Source organism: Glycine soja, chromosome 15, assembly GCF_004193775.1.
Source record: "Glycine soja cultivar W05 chromosome 15, ASM419377v2, whole genome shotgun sequence".
NCBI lineage: Eukaryota > Viridiplantae > Streptophyta > Magnoliopsida > Fabales > Fabaceae > Glycine > Glycine soja.
Window position 1 is genome coordinate 47343013 of NC_041016.1, and position 24364 is coordinate 47367376.

The 24364-nt window shown below is 28.3% G+C and overlaps 1 protein-coding gene across 7 annotated transcripts; it reads right to left on the bottom strand.

The window, feature by feature from the left end:
- On the bottom strand, nt 1-23757 carry LOC114387924 (probable disease resistance protein At1g61180). Of its 7 annotated transcripts, XM_028348194.1 has the most exons (12): nt 23632-23754; nt 22137-22203; nt 17811-17923; nt 16328-16394; nt 12536-15230; nt 11732-11965; nt 6760-7029; nt 6029-6262; nt 2352-3095; nt 1000-1740; nt 828-908; nt 1-384 (listed from the first exon to the last, which is right to left on the bottom strand). In XM_028348194.1, the coding sequence occupies exons 5-11, from the start codon at nt 15209-15211 to the stop codon at nt 867-869; spliced, it is 4941 nt and encodes a 1646-aa protein (XP_028203995.1). In that variant the 5' UTR covers nt 15212-15230; nt 16328-16394; nt 17811-17923; nt 22137-22203; nt 23632-23754; the 3' UTR covers nt 1-384; nt 828-866. The 7 variants fall into 7 exon arrangements, 6 of the variants coding, with proteins under 6 accessions (XP_028203995.1, XP_028203999.1, XP_028203994.1 ...); XR_003661433.1 differs by lacking the exon at nt 16328-16394 and having other exon boundaries at nt 816-908; XM_028348198.1 differs by lacking the exon at nt 16328-16394 and having other exon boundaries at nt 6760-7008.
- Between the last annotated feature and the right edge of the window lie 607 nt (nt 23758-24364).

Sequence of the window (24364 nt, forward strand, 5' to 3'; positions counted from 1 at the left end):
TATGGGATGAAAAGATTAACTTAATTCTGAAAAGATACACAATCAAATATGACTTGGGCTTCCTGACTTCACGTGCTTAACCCAACTATGTAGCAACCTCAGATTTTTACATTATGATTCTATAAACAGTGTAATTTAATCAGATAGCAAGTGATTTCTGTAAGGATGTTACATATACACCGTTACAATGACAAGAAAAATAAATTTTACATCTCAGATTGTTACATAAAGTTCAATATTTAAATACAAAAAAGAAATATGAAAACATTTAAGTTTTGTTGTTGATGACAAGCATGGAAGAGACCAAAATGTCAATTTATTGGCAAGGACTCGCTGGCCAAAAGGCAAGTGTCGGATGTGTAAAATTCAAATCAAACCCAGTACCTACAGAAAAGATAGTAAGGAAAATTAATATATCGTCCATTGGAGTAAATTGCAGTGCTAAAGTAAAACACAAAGTTTAGCGCGGATGGGCTCCCAAATATAACAAGACTAATCCTGAATATTAACTCTATAATAGATAGATTATATAATTCCTCTAACAAAAGAATACGGAACCTGATGCTGCGAAAATGTGTAGAAAAGAAAAGCCGAAAAACTATAGGCAGCTGAGTGGCTACTATTCTCTACACAAGTTCCATCTAATCCCATCCTACCCTTCCCATTCCCACTCATAACACTAAAAATGCAAAAGATATAAAGAGTAACACAACCCATTAAAATCATGGAGCAGAAATCTAACAGCCCAATGTGCCAAATGATTAAAAGTATGATGAAAAGATATAAAAATCAAAAACACAAAATAATAGCCATACCTAAATACCTACCGCTCAGTGTCTTAATAATAGACATATTCAGCCGTCGTCTCATACTAATGATGAATTCGATCTTGTTCTGTTTTCTGCATACTAAACAATATAAAACAGAACATTAAATTCTTAACCGCAAAAGTAGGAGTAAGAAATGGAGCTAGGAACCTGAAGTTTGGTTGATATGTACCTTTTTAGTGAAAATTGTTCTAATAGTAGTATTAAGGTCACCATCCCAATGATCTTCTGATTCTTCATTACTCGATACATATAGGCATCGCACCTCAATGTGGCTTGTTGTGGTTAAGTTTCCATGACAGAAAGTCTCCATCATGGGACAGTCTTTCAAATGTACCTTTTGTAATGATGGAAACTTGAAGTTGTAACTTCCCTGGCAAAAGCTTTTGAGCCACGGTAAGTATTTCAATGTCAATTCCTCCAATTTCATAAAAGCAATCTCGCCCAGTGGTTCATCACTCTCATTATTGCTTCCATAAACTTCCTCTAGCTCATCACATTCACTTATCATTAAAATGCGGAGATTTGGTAAGTTTGCGATTGTTGATGGCATTATAATATTTACTAGTCCATGACACCTGGACACATGCAATTCATCTAAAGAATGAAACTGAACAGAGGATGGGACTATGGTCATCATATATTGACAATACCGTACTTCAAGATAAACAACCGTCATATCACAAGTACTATCACTTTCTTCAACAATATTCTCTATGGTACACGAGCTTATTTTAAGAACTTGGAGCTTCCGAAGCACTTTGGCTACATGGATGGGAAAGACATACTGGCCTTTACAGGAACAAATGTCAATTTGCGTCAGGTTAGGAAAGGAATATGGAATCACTTGATTAGGCCATATGGACTGCAAATTACGGTTGTCTCCGATAACCAGTTTCTCCATGTCTCGATACTACAATATATATTCCAAATAATGAAATAGTATAGACTTTAAATCATTTACACTTTTGAATTCTCTAAAATGAAATCCTAAATATGAGCAATGATTTTTTATTTTAAATATAAAATAAGCAACAAAATAATAAAAAATAAATTGTTATCAGTATAATAACGTTTTTTTGTTTTATATTTAATGATCAAATAAAAAATATTTATATACTTCCACATATGATATTAATTTTTTTTATAAAAAAGATTGTAATTGTTCCTTCCTCTAATATCAAATATAAGACAATTTCAACTAATTTTATTCTATTTAATATTAATATCTTTAAAATATCTTTTAATTATCTGAGGTTTTAATTCCGATAATAATTTTTTTTATTCTTAATATAAGTTTCAATTAAAAAATAAGTTAAAGAAAATTTTAACTTGTATGTAAATTGTGTAATTAAATATGATTCATTTAAATCGAGTAGTATGTATCACTTTTAACTAAAGCTATAAAGTTATATACAACTTTTAATTTCATTAATTATGCATGTAACACATCATAACATTCTTAACATCAAAGGGTTGGAATAAGAATTGGAGTTAAGAAGCTAAAATTTGGTTGATGTGTACCTTTTTAGTGAAAACTGTTCTAACAGTAGTATTAAGGTCGCCATACCAATGATCTTCATCCCTGTAGTCGTAACCTCCATATTCCACCTTTGTGAGGCTTGGTGTGGTTATATTTCCCTGACAAAAAGTCTCCATCATTGGACAATTTTCCAAACGTACTATTTGTAGTGATGGAAACCTGAAGTCGTAACTTCCCTGGCAAAAGCTTGTGAGCCTCGGTAAGTTGTTCAATGTCAATTCCTCCAATTTCATAAAAGCAATCTCATCCAGTACTGCTCCATCACCCTCATTACTGCTTCCGCAAATTTCCTCTAGCTCATTACATCCCCTTATCCTTAAAATGCGGAGTTTTGGTAAACTTGTGGTTGTTGATGGCCTTATAATATTTAGCAGTGTATGACAACTGAACACAATCAATTCAGCTAAAAACTGAAATAGCACACAGGATGGAATTATGGTCTTCATGCCTGTACACTCCTTTACAATTATTTTTTCAAGGTAAACATGCGTCATATCACTTTTCTCAAAAATATTCTTTATGCCACACGATCTTATTTCAAGAAATTGGTGCTGCCGAAGCTCTTTAGCCGCAGATATGGGAAAGACGAAATCCATGCTTTCACAGCGATCAATGTAAATCACCAGCTTGTGATGAAAGGAATTTGGAGGCACTTGATTAGGCCGTATTGATTCCCAATCATTCATGATGCTGATTTCTACTATCTCCGAGTTTGGAAATTCAACCTACAAAATATATTTCAAATTAATACACAAGTGTCATATGAAATTCCGAAGTTGACTTTTATTTTTGTCGCGCAGGAGAAATTTGTTTCAAAAAAAATTGAAATGGTATAGATTTGAATTAATTCTTAATTTGTAGTGTTAGTGTTTGCTCTTACGAATTCTCTAAAATGAAATCGTAAATATCAACAATGGATTTTTATTTTAAATATAAAGTATGCAAGAAAATAATAACTTTCCGCACATGACTTTTTGTTTTCATTTTTTATAAGACGTCAAAGTTATGTAAGACTTTTATTCAAAACTATAAAGTTATATGCAACTTTTAATTTCATTAATATATTATATTATGTTATAATTTTTAATCTGAATATAATATGAAAGTCGTGAATCAAGTAACTGCTTCTATTTTCTTTAATTTTATTTTTGAAAAAATTAAAGTCTCTATGGTGGTATATAATATAATTTTACCGTATTATATTGTATTTATTAATTTCATGAGTCCTCATCAATTAAATTTATTTTACATAAATATAATAATTCTATATAATTGTATTAAGTTAATTAATTTTATGAGTTCCCATTTATTTAATTCATTTTATGAAAATATATAAATTTATCTAATTTTACTTAACCAATTAGGTTTGGTAGTCACCATTAATTTAATTTATTTTACACAAATGTTATAAACTTATTAAATACATGAAATTAAATTTTATAAGTCCCGTTATGATGCTCATGATAATTTTATAACTTACACACACCCCAAACCCAGCCCCAAAACCTCACCAACTTAGATTGACATTATTTCAAACATTTTTTAGAGCTTGTAATAAAAAGTAAATAACAAATGACTTAGAAAGTAAAAGAATAATATGATAATTAGATAAAAAAAAATTAATGTTATAGAATTTAGAAGTCGTGAATTTGCTAATGACTTCCTATGATAATTAAATTTATATCTTCATCTTTGCATGAAATCTGTTTTAGAATTTATTTTCACTCTCATTTTTTAGGTGGTTCTGTATTCTTTTCTAGTTTATAATTCTTAATTTGAATTAGATTTAAATTTGAAAACTAAATACTTTGTATCAAATTTAAAATATTTTCTACGAAAAAATTGAAAATATTTTTCTTGTTTATAGAAAATAAATTCTAAAATTAGTTTAGTCTTAATCTAGTTCTATATTATAAATTATAATACAAAACATGTCCTTTCTTTCAATTAAAAATTATTGATATTCTCTCTTTTCTCTTTTGGATGTGCATTTTATGTACTACCACTACAAGTAGCTAAAATGGTTTTTTATCAACCATCTAAAACAACTATTCCATTTTTTATTTACATACTTGATTTTCTCCATTGCTTTAAATTTTTTTAATCTGTTTTTAAAATGAATTTTATTTTTTAAAAAATTATTAGTAATTAAAATAATATTGATCACTCTAAGTTGTTTATAAAAAATATATAATATAATTTATATGTTTAAAAATATTTACTTTTTACGAATTTTATTTTTAATATAATTTGTATATATTTTTATCTATTAGAATGATTATTTTATTCTTAATGAATCTTAATCTAATCCTAAATTTCAAATTATAATGAACAAGGTGTCCATTCTATCAATTAGTAATTATTGATATTCTCTCTCTTTTCACTTTTAAAAGTTTCTTGATATTTTTTATTTTTATCTAATATTTGATTTTTTTTTCTCATTGCTTTCAATTTTTTTACCTTTTTTTAAAATGGAATTTCGAAATTTCAAAATAAGTTATTAATAATTATAAATAATATTATAAACCGTTTTATCAAAAATATAGAATATTGATATATATTTGAAAAAAATTGTTTAAATAAATTTTTTAATTAAAATTTAATTTTTATACTTTTATCTATTATAAATTTTAGTTATATATAATTAAAATTTATACATTCTTTAAGACGTTTTTTAGACACCATTGGTATTCCCTATGGGATGGGAGGCTAACCTATGTTAAGCTAAAAAGCTAAAATAACACCATATCAGTTGATCAATATGTTTGATTATTTTCTTTTATACTATATTTTGTATTTTTAACTACTATCCATACAGGCGATGACGAGATCTTTTAATTGTTATTTTTTAAATATAAGTTCATTTCTATTTTACTCTAATTAATAAATTGCGTGTTTTTTTCATTAATGAATTACTCTAATTTTTATCTTTAATGAATTGTTTTACTCTAATTTGTTTTTGTCCTTGTGTTCGTTTCGATATTCCCCCATTAAAAAAACTTTTATCATTCCAGTCAATTGAAATAGTAATTGTAAAAATAAAATAACAATGAACATTTTAGAAGGATAAAAAATTATATTCTTTCTTTTGATTGTTTTAATCTTCTGATTTATTAAAGGAAAAAAACTCTAATTAATTTAAAATTTAACTGAAAAACTAATAAAACTTGACCTATAATTATGTCTGACAAGGATAAAAATTTATATCCTTTCTTTTGAGTCCAATATAAAAAAAAATGATTCACAAAATATAATGTATACATATTTTTAAAAAGTAATAATAACTTTAAAAATTAATTCACTCTCATTTTTTAATACTCTCCTAAAGTGGTTAACTTCTCTCTCCTAACATACATCTAGTACATCCTATTATGTCATCAGCTTATGTTTTTAATAATAAGAGAACATTTTAACAAATCATAACTGAATATGAAAAATCAATTTCAATTTTAAATATATATTTTATCTTCAAAAATCAATAAGCTTTTGACATACATATGATATATCATTTTATGCTTTTAATACCAATGAAATGGTTTAACATGATTTCTTATTTCTTTCAATTTATCATTTTTAATATTTTTAATTCTAATTTGAATTTAAATATTTTTTAAAAATTATCGATAATTATAATATTGTTCAATTCTGAAATGTTTACCTCTTCTTGGGCAAATAACATTTTCAGCCTTTCACACGAGGAAATCATAACATGCTGTAGTTTGACCAGTGCTCTTGTCACTCCACATGAGAATAAACTTGTCAAATGATTACAACGGGTAATTCTCAGATGCGTCAAGTTTTGAAAGCATGAATGGACGGAAAGTTTATCATCCCATATCTTGCATACTTTCATGCCATACAACTCCAATGTTTCAAGTTTAGGGGTCACCACCTATAAAAATATACAATGGTAAAATAAATGACAATGAAAATCTGATCCATACACTAATAGTAGGTATTTGTTAGGAGAACTCTATAATAATCAAAGACATATAAGTAAGGGGTCAGGTAGGGAACTCATATAATTATTCATAAATTAATATTTATTTAAATATTTTATAGCAGTAGATCATATTTTTAATTTTATTCATAAAATAAATAATTAATATTTTTAAACTTATTATTTAATAAATAATTATTTGTTAAAAGTAACATTTTTAAATAATTATCTAATAAAAAAATATCGACCCTTCGTAGATATATTTCTAGATTCATCCCTGTTTCTAATTGGTAAAATAAAAAATTATATATACAAACTTAAGAAAATAAATTATGATTAAAGTATACAATTTTTGTTAAATCTAACTTTTGAGAACACAGTTACATGTTAAATATTTAAAGTAGCAAGGAAGAATTCAAATATCAAAGCATTGTAAGATATGAGTTTACCTGTTGATTAAACAGTGCCAAAGAAATGCTCTGACTGGATGGATTACCCTGATCGACTGTTACAGAACAATAGAAACTCTGAAGCTCAGGTAAATCTCGTAAAATGACAGCACGCAATTCAGGGAGAACGACAAAATCCATGCTTTTACAGCGATCAATGTCAATCTCCAGCTTGTGATGAAAGGAATTTGGAGGCACTTGATTAGTCCGTATTGATTCTCGATCATTCTTGATGCTGATTTCCACTGTCTGCGAGTTTGGAAATTGAACCTTCAAAATATATTTCAAATTAATACACAAGTGTCATATCAAATTCGGAAATTGACTCTTTTTTTTTGTCACAGAGGATAAATTTGTTTCAAAAGTATTGAAATGCTACAGAATTTGAATTAATTCTTACTTAGTAGGGTAAGCCGTTAACTTTTTCAAATTCTCCAAAATGAAATCCTAAATATGAACAATGGTTTTTATTTCAATTTTAAATATACAATATGCAATATAATGACTTTCATATATTAATATTTTAAAAAATATAAGTCAACTGTTATGTACGACTTTTATCAACCCTATAAATTCATAATATGACTTTTAATTTCATTATTTTATTATATTATAAATTTTTTTTGAATATAATATAAAAGTGGTGAATCAAGTAGGGCGTTAGGCTTCTATTTTCTATATAAAAAAACTAAAGTCTCTATCGTGATATATAATATAATTTTGATCATATTATATTATATTTATTAATTATATAAGTCCTCATTCATTTAATTTATTTTACATGAATATAATAATTCTACCTAGTTCTAATAAATTAATTAATTTTATGACTTCCCATTTACGTAATTCTTTTTTTAAAATTTAACAATTTATCTATTTTTATTAAATTAATTTTTTTACTAGTCTCCATTAATTTATGTAGTCAAAATATAATATGATACTACATATAACAAAAATTAAAGTTATAGAATTTAGGAGTCGTGGATCTGGTAATGATCATGATCCATATGATAGTAATGGAAACTTTTAATATCTACATTTATATTATAAATTTGAATATTTATCTTTGAATAAATGAAAGTTGTTTTAAAAATTATTTTCCTCTCGTTAAGTCACATAAGTTATATTAGTCATACATATTGAGCATTTAATATTATATTTTGGATTTAGTATTTTTCTTTTTGGTGTAGTAATAAAATAAACAAAACTATGAAACTAAAGAAAGATCCCGTTATAGCAAGAAAGTGTCTTCATATAATTATTTTATATTACAACCATGTCCCTTTGAAAGCGTTGTGCTAGGGTTTACCTATTTTCTTGTATAACGTCGTGGGTTTTTTTTATCAAGACCTTATGTTCTTGGGCCTTTAAGGCTGTATAGACCATATGTTCTTGGGCCTTTAAGGCTGTCTACTGTTAATAAATATTTGTGTTATAATTTAAAATTTATAAATATATATTATTTATATTAATTCTATTTTATAAAATAAAATATTTATTGTAAAATCTGTTACGTAAAATTAGATTTTCTATCTTTCTAAGATTTTGTTTTAATGAGTCAACAATTTGTTACATTTGTTTTGACAATTGTAGGTTGGTTTCCAATGGTCATATTTAGTTTTCAACGATCATGTTGCATAAGGGGGTCTTGCCTATATGTATCTCTTTCCTCATTTCTAAAAACACACAACACAAGAAGACTAGTTTCTTTATCCCTAAAATCTTCTCTTATAAAAAAATTATTTTTGAGAGCATGAGCATTGGTATTAAGAAGGTTCGAGGATCCTTTCGTTGCACACGATCGGAACCAATGGATTGTCGTATCTTGGGAGACGAGCGCAATCAGATTTTTCTATGGGTGCAATGAAGGTGTTTTCTCTTTAAGGATAGCGTTTGCGCGTTTCAACCCAAGCTAATTATTTCTTTCCCTAATTTATTTTTTTTCTTGTGTTTATTATATGTTATAGTGCATTGTTGATTCATGTGGGTCAATTAAAATTATTTGCTACTGTTATTTTGTCATTTAATTAAAGGCTTTGCATTTTTCTTCTTATTTATTTCTTTCATTTTATTTCATTTTTCTAACATATACCTCTAACACCGTGTGGTGATCCAACCACGTACGATGGCTTTGATGGAACCATGGAGGAGAATAGAGTTCAGGGAGGAAGAAGATGTGGAATTGAAGACTCCGATAGACCTTCAAAAGGTGACAAAAAGGTCAAGTATAGAGGCAAGGATGCTAGAAAAGTTGGTGGTTTTACAAGACCTAGAAGGAAGAGATAATTCGAGATATAGCCCTAACCAGGTACCTGTTTTGGGTTCGTATATATGACATGCTTCTAGGGTATTGATTTAAAGAGACAGTCAAATGAATTGCTAATTGGATTAGAAGGTTTTGATGTGGAATGAAGGTGACAAGAGCTAGATACAAAACCTTTAGGGTAAAGAAAACGAAAAGGATGGCTAGAGACAGAGGACAAGAGGAAGGTCAAGCTATAACTTTGGGAGAAAAAGTACATGTAGAAAGAAGACCTAAAGATAAAAAATTCAAAAAAGAGATCAATATGAATCCCAAAAGTTCTTCATATTTATATTCTTTCTTTTATTTGTTTTGATCCTTCGATTCATCAGAAGAAATAAACTTTGACTAATTCTAAGTTCAATTGAAAAATTAATAAAATCTGGTCAATAATTATTTCTGAGAAGGATAAAAATTTATGTCCTTTCTTTTGAGTCCAAAAGAAAAGAAAATGATTCACAAAATATAATGTATACATGTTTTTCAAATGTGATAATAACTTTGAAAATTAACTGAGTCTCATTTAAATACTCTTCCAACCTTGGTTACCTTCCCACCTCAAAACCTCACAAACTTATATTCACATTATTTCAAACATTTTTTAGAGCTTGTAATAAAAAGTAAATAACAAATGACTTAGACATAAAACAATTAATATGATAATTAAATTAAAAAAATTAATGTTATAGAATTTAGAAGTCGTGAATCTGGTCATGACTTCTTGTGAAGATTAAATTTATATCTTCATCTCTACATGAAATCTGTTTTAGAATTTATTTTCACCCTCAATTTTTAGGAGTTCTATATTCTTTTCTAATTTATAATTCTTAATTTGAATTAGATTTAAATTTGAAAACTAAATACTCTGTATCAAATTGAAAATATTTTCTACGAAAAAATTGAAAATATTTTTCTTGTTTAAATAATATAAATTCTAAAATTAGTCTAGTCTTAATCTAATTCTATATTATAAATTATAATACAGGTCCATTCTTTCAATTAAAAATTATTGATATTCTCTCATTTTCTCTTTTGGATGTGCATTTTATGTGCTACCACTACAAGTTGCAAAAATGGTTTTTATCAACCATCTAAAACCACTATTCTTTTTTTTATTTTTATTTGCATACTTGATTTTCTCCATTGCTTTAAATTTTTATAATCTCTGTTTTTTAAATTGATTTTCATTTTTTAAATAATTATTAGTAATTAAAAATAATATTGTATCACTCTAAGTGGTTTATCAAAAATATAAAATATAATTGATCTGTTTAAAAATATTTACTGATTACGAATTTTATTTTTAATATAATTTATATATTTTTATCAATTACAATGATTATTTTATTCTTAATGAATATTAATCTTATCCTAATTTCTAAATTATAATGAACAACGTGTCCATTCTATCAATTAGTAATTATTGATATTCTCTCTCTTTTCACTTTTAAAAGTTTCTTGATATTTTTTATTTTTATCTAATATTTGTTATTTTTCTCATTGCTTTCAATTTTTTTTACCTTTGGTTTTAAATGGAATTTCAAAATAAATTATTAATAATTATAAATAATATTATAATCTGTTTTTATCGAAAATATAGAATATTAGATATATATTTGAAAAAAATTGTTTAAATAAATTTTTTAATTAAAATTTAATTTTTATACTTATATCTATTATAAATTTTAGTTATATATAATTAAAATTTATACATTCTTTAAGATGTTTTTTAGACACCATTGGGAGGCTAACCTATGTTAAGCTAAAATAACACCATATCAAATGATCAATATGCTAGATTATTTTTTTTTATACTATATTTTGTATTTTTAACTACTATTCATACCGGCGACGAGATCTTTTTTATTGTTATTTTTTAAATATAAGTTCATTTCTATTTTACTCTAATTAATGAATTGCGTTTTTTTGTCATTAATGAATTACTGTAATTTTTATCTTTAATGAATTGTTTTACTCTATTTTGTGTTTGTGCTCTGTTTGTTTCGTTATTCCCCCCCCGATAAAAAACACTTTTATCATTCTAGTCAAATTGAAATAGTAATTGTAAAAATAAAATAATAATGAACATTTCTCAAGAATAAAAATTTATATTGTTTCTTTTAATTATTTTAATCTTCTAGTTCATTAAGGAAAAAAAGAAACTCTAATTAATTCAAAATTTAACTGGAAAACTAATAAAACTTTACCTATAATTATGTCTGACAAGGATAAAAATTTATATCCTTTCTTTTGAGTCCAATAACAAAAAAAAAATAATTCACAAAATATAATGTATACATATTTTAAAAAAGTGATGATAACTTTAAAAATTAATTCACTCTCATTTAAATACTCTTATAGTGGTTAACTTTTCACTCCTAACATACATCTATTACATCCACTTATGTTTTTAACAATAAGAGAACATTTTAACAAATCATAACTGAATATGAAAAATTGATTTCAATTAAATATATATTTTATCTTTAATATACTTCTGACATGTATATAATACGTCATCTTATGCTTTTAATATCAATGGAATGGTTTAACATGGTTTTTTATGTCTTTGAATCTATCATTTTTCATATTTTTAGATCTAATTTGAATTTAAATATTTTTAAAGCAATTACAAATAATTATAATATTGTTTAATTCTGAAATATTTACCTCTTTTTGTGCAAATATCGCTTTCATCCTTTTGCACTGATAAATATTAACACGTTCTAGTTTGACCAGTGCTTCTGACACCCCAGATGGAAACAAACTTATCAAACGATTACAGTCGTAAACTATCAAACTCGTCAAGTTTTGAAAGCATGAAACGACCGGAAGTTTGTCATCCCATATCTTGCATAAATTCATGTCATACAACTCCAATGTTTCAAGTTTAGGGGTCACCACCTATGGAAATATACAATATGGTAAAAATAAATGGCAATGGAAATCCATACACTAATAATGGGTAATTGTTAGAGGAACTCTACAATAATCAAGGACGGATCTAAGTAAGGGGTCAAGTAAGGACTTATCTCTCTCCCTTGCCATAGTATGTATAAATGAGGAAAAAAAGTTAAAATTATTAAAAAAATTAATAAAAGAAAATATATAAAAAAAATTGAATTGATATTTATTTAAATATTTTATAGTAGTAGATCATATTTTTATTTTTATTCATAAAAAATAATTAATATTTTTAAACTTATTATTTAATAAATAATTATTTATTAAAAGTAAAATATTTAAATAATTATCTAATAAAAAATATCGACCCCTTCTTAAATACATTTCTAGATTCATCTCTGTCTATAATTGGTAAAATAGAAAATTATATCTACAAACTTAAGAAAATAAATTATGATTAAAGTATACAATTTTTGTTAAATCAAACTTTTGAGAAAACAGTTGCAATTAAATATTTAAAGTTGCAAAAAAGAATTGAAATATCGAAGCCATTGTAAGACATGAGTTTACCTGTTGATTAAACAGTGTCAAAGTATTGTTCTGACCGGATGGATTAACCTGATCCACTGTTACAGAACAATAGAAACTCTGAAGCTCTGGTAAACCTTGTAAAGTGACAGAATGCAATTCAGGCAGAACAATCTGTTGAAGTTCTTTTCGATCCTCTTGTCTTTCCATAGCTATGATCTCTGTCATACCTCTACAATTAGAAATTTGCATCTGACGAAGTTGAGGAAGGTTTCCTGTGAGGGAATACAAAAATAGGTTCTTCAACCCATCGCATGATGTAACTTTAATAACTTTTAGCTTTGCAAAAGACTGTGTCTGCATTGGACCGTGACATATTTCTTCCATCTTACATAGATCGTCAAGAACCAAAGTCTCCAAATTGAGAAATGCAGAATGGGGATTCACCAACCTTCTTGGGTTAATGAGGTGCAACAATTCATAATTGTCTTGGATATACAGATGCTTTAATCGAGGAAAACCTTCCACATCCAAATCATACAAATCCTTAACACCCTTTAATTCAGCAAAGCTCAACTCCTCAACTGTGTTGAACAACGATCTGCTCGTCCACCAATTGCCTGTGAGCTTGAGTGTTCTTTCGAGACCTCCAACATACCATAAATAAAATAACTGCCAACTCCCAATCAATATGTCGTATCTTTTGAGATTTGCAGGGAACTGGAAGTCCATTGGCAAAACCGAAGTATCTTTGAATGATATCTCCAAAGTTGTCAAATTATGCAAATTCTGTAACTCACGTACGTTAGCATTGTTGCTATCACTTTTTCTTCCTTCAACCTCCCATTCAATGTTATAGCAACCACTCATGTACAATTCTTCTAAGCACATCAAACCTGATAGAAGATTTGTAGGAATTACTCTTAGTGAATCGCAGTGTGTTAAATTTAGCAAACGAAGACGAGTCAGATGTTTTATTTCTTCTGGGAGCTTTGCAATACTAGACCCCGCCAAGGAAAGAATTTCTAAATTTGAGAGTTCTGCCACTATCCTTATGTCTCCTAATATACAGCTATTTAGATTCAATGAGCGAAGGCTTATCAAGATATTGAGAGAAGGGGGTAGGAAAGGGGTGAAGGACATTTTATATACACTCAAAGTCATCGCTTCTCCCATACCAGAGAAAACGTTATCATCTCGGACTTCAGTCAAAGACTCAGATGTAATATAATGGCACTTGCGAAACTGATCTGCATAGGTGGGATAGGTCGGGTCGGTCGGAGGAGACTTAGATGCAATTGATTTAGCCACGTCACGCACAACATCATGCATTCGAACCCAATCAAGTTCACCTTCAAGCAATAATGAAGAGGCCCTAAGCTCATTTATTAATGTGTAATGTGTGTCTCTTGCCTCCATCAATTTGTCCACGCCACCATAAAAGCCCAACCCCCAACAACATCTAAACAAATCTTCAGTGCGGATCTCATTTAGTCCAAATGAACCAATGAATAAGAATAGTGACTTCAATTCCTCTGTATCTAAAAAATCATAACTTAACTTCAAAGCAGGGTAGACATTATTCTCCAACTCTTTATGCTTAAATTCCTTTAGTTGTTTTAGGGCAACCCTCCAAGCATGGACTTCCTTTTTTTTCAAACCCTTTGAAACGGCTGTGATCAAAAGAGGCAAACCAGCACAACATTTTGCCACTTCTTCTGCAATTGGTTTTATACTAACTTCATTAACAACATTACCTGCTATTTTCTGGAACAAATTCCAACTATCCTCCTCCAGTAAAGCTGTAAGATTAAAATCTTTTTGAGTGTCCATCTTTATCAGCACTTCACGTTCTCTGGAAGTTATCACCAATTTGCAACCATTGTGTTCATCACCAAAAGGAATTCCCACTTCTGTCAAATCAAGTTCACTCCAAATGTCATCTAGAATAATAAGAACTTTCTCCTGTTTTTTTATCCTTTGACGCAGTTCTGTTGCTCTTCCACCTTCTGTCTCTTTTTCAAGTTTCCGATCCAACAAAGCATCAGCAATTTGGCCTTGAATTCTTTTCACATTTGGAGAATTGGTTATATTGGCTATGGCTACAGCAACAAATAATCCATCTTTTTTTACTTGCCAAGCTAACTCATTCACAAGAGTGGTTTTACCCACGCCACCCATGCCATGCACACCAATCATGTACATTTTAGGATCCTTAAGAATTTCCTTAATCTCATTCAGCATTGATGTTCTGGACTCCAGTGCTTCATAACCTCTAGAAAATGGTGTAATTGTGACATCAGGGGCATCACGGTAAGAAATTGAATCAAATTTTCCTTTCTCTTTGACATCTGAAATCTCTTTTGTCATTTTTTCAAAACTCTTGCTCAGCTGACATCTTGTCCACAGATAGGGACAATATTGTCCCAGACACCATCTATCTCCTTCAACATCAATAACTTTATTTGCCGCAGCAACAATCTCATTTGCATTCTTGAGCCAGTTCTGTACAATATTTTCAATCTTGTCTCCGTTCCTTTCAGCCTCAACAACCCGGTGTTGCACACCATCTTGAGTATCCTTCAGAGTTTGAACCTCGGTTATAAGCTTTTGAAGGTTTTCCTGGTAGGAGGATATGTACCCAATTTGACCCTTAATAAATGTAATCACATAATTAGCAATTTCAGAAACACCCGGGACATTAGCTATCACATCCATCGCCACCCCCTTGTGCTATCTGTGAATTATAATGGAAGACACCGAATATAAGCAATAAATACTTAATTATATTAAATGGTATTGTACTGCTCTCATTCATAAATTAATTCAATACTCTAATTTTTCTTGTATAATGATCCATTAGAGATACAAACAGAGTTAAAATTTGGTCATTTGAATATCTAATTAAGCTAAATAGAAGATCATCCTTTGATCATTATGTTAATTCAAACTTTATATTATTCAAATAAAACAATGACATTTATAAATTCAAGTTAAGGTGAAAGAATTAACATTTATATTTATTAAAGTTGTTCATCACAATGATCACCAGAATATCATTCATTATGAAAATAGTGGTATATTAATTATTTAAAGAATTTAATAGTGATGAGAAATTAAAATAATTTTACACTATTAACTAATAAAAAATCATTAATGTTGTAATTTTAAAGATAGTTATTATGAAGATCTACAAATTTATCATATATATTAATTTATAATTTAATGCTAATGTAAAATATTTTTACATTACAATACATAACTTATTTTGTCTTGTTTAAAACTTTCTTCCTTATTTGTTTACTCTCTGGGAAAGTACCTTTGAAGCTTGTCTAGAAGGAGTATGAGTAACACTTTATCTAATACTCTTTTTTAATACTTTGAAGCTATGCTCAAATAACTTGTTAGGAATCAATAATTGAAATGAGTAAGAAAATAAAAGATTTTATTGACTAGTAAGAAAAGAATAGAAAACAAGTTAGAAAGCTCTCTTCCAAGGGTTTTTCCTTCACATATGATTTCTCTTTTCACAGAGTTCATGTTTAGTCTATAACTAATAAGATCTCGCTCTCTCGTATCCTTCTTCCTCTATTTATGACTAATAAATCCCACTAACTAACTAACTAACTCATGAGTAGTTTAACTATATTAACTAACTTCTCCTTATATCCTAACATATATAACCACATGAGATCCTTAATTAAAAGATAAAGAATACAGATTTTTAATGAATAAAAATGACCATTAATAATAATAATAAATAATAATAAAATATTAAAGCATCAGACAAATTTATTTAACAACAGAGGATAGTTGTGCAAATAATGTGATTACTTGATAACTTCCGTTGGTGGTAGCTAATATGAAAGAGGCAACAACATGCACCTTCCTCTCTCACTTCCTATCCGACAAAAACATTATAGATGCAATTCAATTGATTTTAAACATGTACAAGGGAAAATTAATTATTAAATTAGCATGTCCTCTACTCTAGCTAACAATGAAAAATAATTAAAAAAGAAATAAAACATAGAAGCCTACATTTTTTTTATCATTTTATTACTTATCTTAATTAACACAACAAATTTAAACCAAACAAAAACAAAACCACCAACAGGATTGCTTATATCTTAAAGGTCTTGCTAATCAATATTCTTAGAATATTGGTTAAGGAATTAAAAGAAAAAATATTTATTAAAGATATTATATGAGAGTGTAAAAAAACATGAACAGTGTAATTTTGTGGATCTCAATAAAAAAAATTATTCTTTTAATTTGTTAACCAATATCCTAAGGACACATTGGTTAGCATTTACCACATCTTAATAGGCCAAATAAGTTTGAATCACATCTAAGGATGTGAATAGGTCAAACCAGGCTAAACTTTTTTAAAATTGGTTTGACTTATTCTATAAAACTAAGGCCTAAATTTGACCTATTATCTATCATACGATTTTTGTGTCTGATTAATCTTTTCAAAAGCTTGACCTGACCTATTAACTAATTTAAAAACTGGCTCATTAACTTAATTTTAAATTAGCTAATGAGCCTTTAAAAAATAATATATGGTAAAAAAAATACATCCCTTACATTGTTATCTAAATTTAGTTTTTAAAAGAATAAAAACCTAAAACACTACCATAAGGACAATAAAAAAATATGCTTAAAAAATATGATAACTCATGTGATATGACTAACATAAACAAACTACCATAAAAGTCGAAAAAAAAAAATAATATAAAATGGATATGAAAAACTAATGTAAAAATGATATGACACCACTATAAGGATAAACCAAAGTAATTAACACTCTCTTTATATATAACTTTTCGTCTTATAGATTAATTAATCATAATGATTGATGTAAAATAATTTTTTATATTATATAACTAAATAAGCTGACTTATGAACAAATTTTTTTTTTATAAGTCTAAATCTAGTATATTTAATTAAATAAGTCTTTAAAAAACTCAAGTCCAATTCTTTTGTTAGCTACATCAGATCAAATCAGATCTGACTTTAAAGGGTTGAAGTCATAGACATCTAATTAATGATCGATCTATTTCTATCCTTAATCTCATCACGTAAAATTCACATAATAACCCAGTCAAGCAAGAGAACACAAAACACTTAGAGAAACAGAAACAAAGTTAACCAACAACATCTTTCACCAAAAAAAAAAAAAGAAACTTTCACGTAATAATAGCATTCATAACAATAACAACTACAAGTAGAAGAAGAAGATAGCTAATCTTATTTGCCTATTGAAGCTTTGGAGAGACAGATTCAGAAATCACGTACGAAAGAAAAAAACTACCTCTAGACTCAAGTATGCTTATGCTGCTTCACTTTGTATTGCTCTCTCTCTCGATGCTGCTCAAGTCTTTCTCTATGTATATACTAGCTCCCTTGTCATTTAACTCCTTTCTACTGTTTCAGGTCAAACTTAGCAAAAGATTAGTATATAATATTAGTTGTTTTCCTTCCCCACTCATATCTACCGACATATTGTCTTCTACTTTTATTTTATTGGTAGGCCTTGCTAGCATGGATAAGCTGAACTATACGGCAGAGAGAAAGAGAGAAAGAAAAAAGACTAGTATATAATACTAGTTGTTTTCCTTCCCCACTCATATCTACCGCCCTATCGTGATCTACATTTATTTTATTGGCAGCCTTGCTAGCATGAGTAAGCTGAACTATACGGCAACTCTTTCATTGGTGCATATAGTCTTTTTTTTTTTTTTTTTCTTCTGCTGTTCAACCATAGTAACGTGTTTTGAAACTAATCAAAATAAATCCTTGCAACTAGTTCCCCTAAAAAAATGTTAATTTACGACATATAATCTAATTCTTCAACTCCAATTTGTCCGTTTGTGTTTATTTTACATTCTGAAGAAACATTTTTTCTTTATGCTAACTAGGGGTGAGTGCCTCTCTAAATTTTTTTAAATAAAATAAAATAAAAATAGAAGGAGTTATGTCAGTGATTTACACATGTAGACCACGATCCACCACATAAGGAAATCTGACATCACACTCCAACCCAAAACCTAAAGGTTCAAATCAAGTTTATGAGTCTTTTTTTCACTTATATGGTATTAAACTTTTTCACTTTTACCCGATGTGAGCTTCACTTCACACTTCTACAGTTGTACTCCACCATATATTTGTTTAATTTGCTTGGTTTGTGTATAAGTTAGTTTCAAAATAAAAGTGACATCTTAGAATCTTTGTGTGTGTGTGTGCAAAGTGCAGTCTGGTGCCATATATATATAACATTTATTCGGATAAATATTTTATATCAATATACGTTGTCGTCAGAGATGGTACTTAAAAAGTTTGTCTATTTAAAAAATAAATACTAAATGAACAAACTTGGCGTAGTGATTACCTAGAGAATAAAAAAAGAAAAAAAATTATATAGACAATATGATTTATGATGTGACATGTAGAGGAAGATAAAGCAAAGTAAGAAATATTGATAAAATATTTAAAATTTAAAAGGTGATTTATGTAATAATACTTGAAATTTGTCTATTTCCACACAAAAGAAGGTTTAAATAGAGCATGAATGAATACTTACTTAATATGATGAACTATTAATCAAGTAATAAATAAGTGCATGAGATCCTTAAAAGATAAAAAATATTGATTTTTAACGAATAAAAATGACCATTTGATAACTGTTAAATATGAGTTGTTTTGATAATAAAAATATATTCCTTAAAAATATTTATTTAACAGTTATCTCTGGCTTAAATATTAAGATTTGATATTTTTCTTATTTATGGCTTGCAGATATGAAAAGGAGAAATTAAAAGAGAAAAAGATCGAGAAAATATTCAAAATATCAGGAAGTCTCAGGAAGATATGATTAAAAGCAAAACAAATCCAAAAAATATAAAAAAAAATATCACTAGGAAGATTTTTAACATTAGGCCCAAGTCCACTACAACTATAAAAAGGAAGTCAAGCCAAGTAGAAGAAAGAACATAGAACCCCCCTCTCCTAGGGGTTTCATTTAACAAGCGATGTATGATGTACTCACTATTTATCAATGCAAAGGTGTTTTCTATCTTATTATCTTTTCTACTTTTATCTTGCATTATTCATCTTTATATTCTGTTAGGGGTTAGACGCTCGGGAGAGCGTAACTTCTAAATAAGATTTAAAGAAGGCATTGGTTTTTAGGGGTTAGACGCTTCTTGGAAGAGGGTAACTTCTAATAGAACAAAAAGAAAGGATTTCATAAGAAAATCATTGCTAGGAATAGAATGATAATTTTATTGTCCATGCATTCTTACTGAGGAATCATGAACAAGTAATTGAACAGATGTGGGTAGAATAGAATCACCTAAATTGATAAAGAAAAATCATAAACTCATATATTCTAGGCAAACAAGGCAGGTCAGGTCCCAACCTTATCAAATTCTGATTTTATTTTTATCTTCTATTTTTATCTTTTACTTTTCTTATCTTATCTTTTATCTTCTATTTTCTTTTATCTTTATCATATCTTAATTTAAATATTTTATCTTCTCTATCTTCTATTTTTATCTTTAAATCTTTTATCCTTTCTTTTAAATCTTTATCTTATCTAATACACTTCTTTATCTTTATTTTAAATTCTTTATCTATTGCTTTTGACTTGGGTTTGTAATACTCTAAGTACAAACAAAGTCCCTGTGGATTTGACACTCGGACTTCCGAGTACTTTACTACTTGTGACAATTTGATACACTTGCCAACAAGTTAACAAGTTTTTGGCACCGTTGCCGATGACTTTGTTTTTCGTACTTGATTATTTACATATTCCAATTTTAAAGCAATTAATTTTCACTTTTTATTTTTTATTTTATTTTACATTAAAAAACTTTTTCTTGTAAGTCTATGCTTGCAGGGTAGAACCTCATAAGAATTTGATCCATGGGAGACATTTCAAAGATGGAAGATATTTATAAGAGGTGGACTGAGTATCTTGACAGCACGCGATTAAGGATTAATGACCCACCACCGGTAAATTGTGCTTTTTGTAGAGGAGAGCATTTAAATGACAATTGTCATCTCTACTTTATGAAAAATTCTTGGTGGGGACAGGAGATACACCCTTATAATCAATATGAAGAAGAAAAAACTCCTACTCTTGAAAGTGTGTTCGCGGAATTCACGACATACCATGCTACCTCTACAGCCAATCAAAACTCGATACAAAACCAGGAAATTCAGGTTGGCAAGAGCTACTCCATGGAAAATTATCAGTGGGAGCAAGAGTTACAACCCTACAACCAATATGAAGAAGAAAGAACTTCTAATCTGGATAATTTGTTGATGCAATACAAGGAAGTCACTTGAATCTACTCAACAAGCATTTAAAAGTCTAGAAATTCAAGTTGGAAAGCTAGCAGAAGAAGTAACTAAATTTGTGGCCAGAAGAGAAGAAAACTTTGTAGAGGTTGAAGTTCATGAGGAAAGCCTCGTAGAAGAGCATGATTCAAAAGTAAAAGATGAAGAGAAAAGTGAAGAGAAAGCACAACAATGGGAGAAACACTCACAAGTAAAAATTCAGCAAGAAAGTATTCTCCAAGTCAATACCCCTCCTCATCAACTGATTGTCAAGGAAGAATGGCATGAAGAACATGAGAAAGCCTTAAGTGTCATTCTTTCCTTGATCGCTACCACTTCTCTTGCAATAACGTGGAAGGTGCTTCCAAAATACACAAGTTTCATGGCGTCTCTAGCTAAGAGGCAAAAATGCAAGGATGATGTGTTCTACGTGACCTTCAGGCCACCTTGAAGGCATTTGACTCGTCAAGCTAATGACGTTAAAGAAGTGCTTACTGGGAGGCAACCCAAGATTTCTTACTTTATCTCTCTTTTAGTTAATCACATTTTGTTTTTTTTAAGATAATTGTGTTATTTCCTTTCTTTATTTTTATTTTGTGCATTTTAATTTCAACAATTTAATTCCAGTAGTTTAAATTTAGTCATTGAATAAAAATTGCATGATATTTGTGAAGTCACTATTTAGGCTTTTTCTGAAGGATTCAACATTTGAAATGCTACATGACAATTGTGAAAATACTGGTTTCTTGGAAGCAAGAGTAAGTCAAAGAGTGGAACATGAATCACAAAGAGAGAAAAGGTTAGCTTGATGGAAAGAGATTATGGTCTGGTAAGCCGATAACCTTATCAGGTCCCAACCTTATCAAATTCTAATTTTATTTTATTTTTATCTTTTATTTTTATCTTTTACTTTTCTTATCTTATCTTTTATCTTCTATTTTTTTTTATCTTTATCATATCTTAATTTAAATATTTTATCTTCTCTATCTTCTATTTTTATCTTTAAATCTTTTATCCTTTCTTTTAAATCTTTATCTTATCTAATATACTTCTTTATCTTTATTTTAAATTCTTTATCTATTTCTTTTAACTTGGATTTGCATTAATCTAAGTACAAATAAAGTCCCCTTGGATTCGACACTCGGACTTCCGAGTACTTTACTACTTGTGACAATTTGGTATACTTGCCAACGAGTTAACACCATTAATATTAAAACTAATAATTAATAAGATATAGAAGCATCAGATAAATTTATTTAACAACCCAGAGAGGATAGTTGTGCAAATAATGTGATACCTGATCACTTCGGTTAGTGGTAACTAATGTGAAAGAAGCAATAACATACTCCTTCCTCTCTGACTCCCTATCCAACAAAAACATTATGGATGTAATTCAATTAATTTTAAACATGTATATATACAAGGGAAAAAATAATTATTAAATTAGCTTGTCATCTACTCTACCTAACAATGAAAAATAATTAAAAAAGAAATAAAATATAGAACTCTATTTTTTTATCATTTTATTACTTATCGTAATTAACACAACAAATTTAAACCAAACAAAAACAAAACCACCAACACGTAGCTTATATCTTAAGGGTCTTGTTAATTAATATTCTTAGGATATTGATTAAGGAATTCAAAGGAGAAAATATTTATTATAAATATTGTAAGAGAGTGTAAAAAAGTCATGAACAATGTAATTTTGTGTATCTCAATAAAAAAAACTTCCTTTTCGTTGGTTAACCAATATCCTAAGGATACATCGGTTAACATTTTTCATATCTCAATAGATGGAATAAACTCATATCACCATCTGAGGATGTGAATAGGTCAAATCATGCTAAACTTTTTATAAATAGGTCTCATTTATTTTATAAAACTAAGGCTTAAATTTAATCTATTATCTATCATACAATTTTTGTGTGCCAAACTAATATTTTTGAAAGCTTGATCTGACCTATTAACATATTTAAAAGCCTACCATTCATTAACTTAATTTTAAATTGGCTAATGAGCCTTTAAAAAGTAATATATGGTAAAAAAATCATCCCTTCCATTGTTATCTAAATTTAGTTTTTAAAAGAATAAAAACCTAAAACACTAATATAAGAGATAATACAAAAATATGCTTAACAAAATATGATAACTCGTGTGATATAACTAACGTAAACAAACTAACATAAAAAGTCAAAAAAACACATAAAAATAATGTAAAATGCATGTCAAAAACTAACATAAAATCTATATGATATGACATAACTATAAGGATAAATCAAAATAATTAACTTTATATATTTGTCTTATAAATTAATTAATCATAATTATTAGTGTAATATGATTTTTTTTATATTATGTAGATAAATAAGCTGACTTATTAGGCTTAACAGAATTTTTTTTATAAGCCTAAATCTAATATATTTAAATAAACAAGTCTTTAAAAAACTCAAGTCCAATCCTTTTATTTTGTTTTACGGGAGATCAGACTTTAAACGGATCAGACATCTATTTAAACATCTATTTAATGATTGGACTATTTCTATCACTAATCTTATAATGTAAAATTCACATTATAACCCAGCCAAGCAAGAGAACATACAAAACACGAAGAGAAACAGAAACAACAAAGTTAACCAAAAATATCTTTCACTCAGAAAAAGAAACTTTAACGTAATAATAATATTCATAACAACAACAACTACAACAATAACAAGAAGCTAGCTAATCTTATTTGCCTATTGAAGCTTTGGAGGGACAGATTCAGAAAGCACATACGAAGGAAAAACTACCTCTAGACTCAAGTATGCTTATTCAGAAAGCATGCTTCACTTTGTATTGCTCTCTGGAGAGATGCTGCTCAAGTTTCTCTCTCTATATATACTAACTCCCTTGTCATTTAACTCCTTTCAAATGTTTCAGGTCAAACTTAGCAAAATCCTAGTATATAATACTGGTTGCTTTCCTTTCCCACTCATATCTACCGCACTATTGTCTTCTACTTTTATTTTATTGGCAGCCTTCCTAGCATGGATAAGCTAAACTATACGGCAACTCCTTTCGTTGGTGCATATAGTCTTTTTTTTTCCCCTTCTGTTCAACCATAGTGACGTGTTTTGAAACTAATCAAAATAAACCCTTGAAACAAGTGCCCCTAAAAAAATGTTAATTTATGATAAATAATCTAATTCTTTATCTCCAATTTGTCGTTTGTTTATTTTACATTCTGAAGAAACATTTTTCTCTATGCTAACTAGGGGTGATTGCCTCTCTAAATTTTTTAAATAAAATAGAAGCAGAGAGGAAGAAAAATGTTCAGAGGTTAATGAATAGTGAACATTACAATAGTTTGAAAGAGAATATTGGAAGTTTAAGCAGTGGTTCGGGGACACAATTGTCTAATATAATGAATTGTGTACCACATATAAATATTTCCTTTATTATTAGTATACATATTTGATTTGTGTGTTTTCTTTGGAGGGAGGGGATTTTGAAAATTGTTCTGTAAACCAAGTTTTTGAGAAA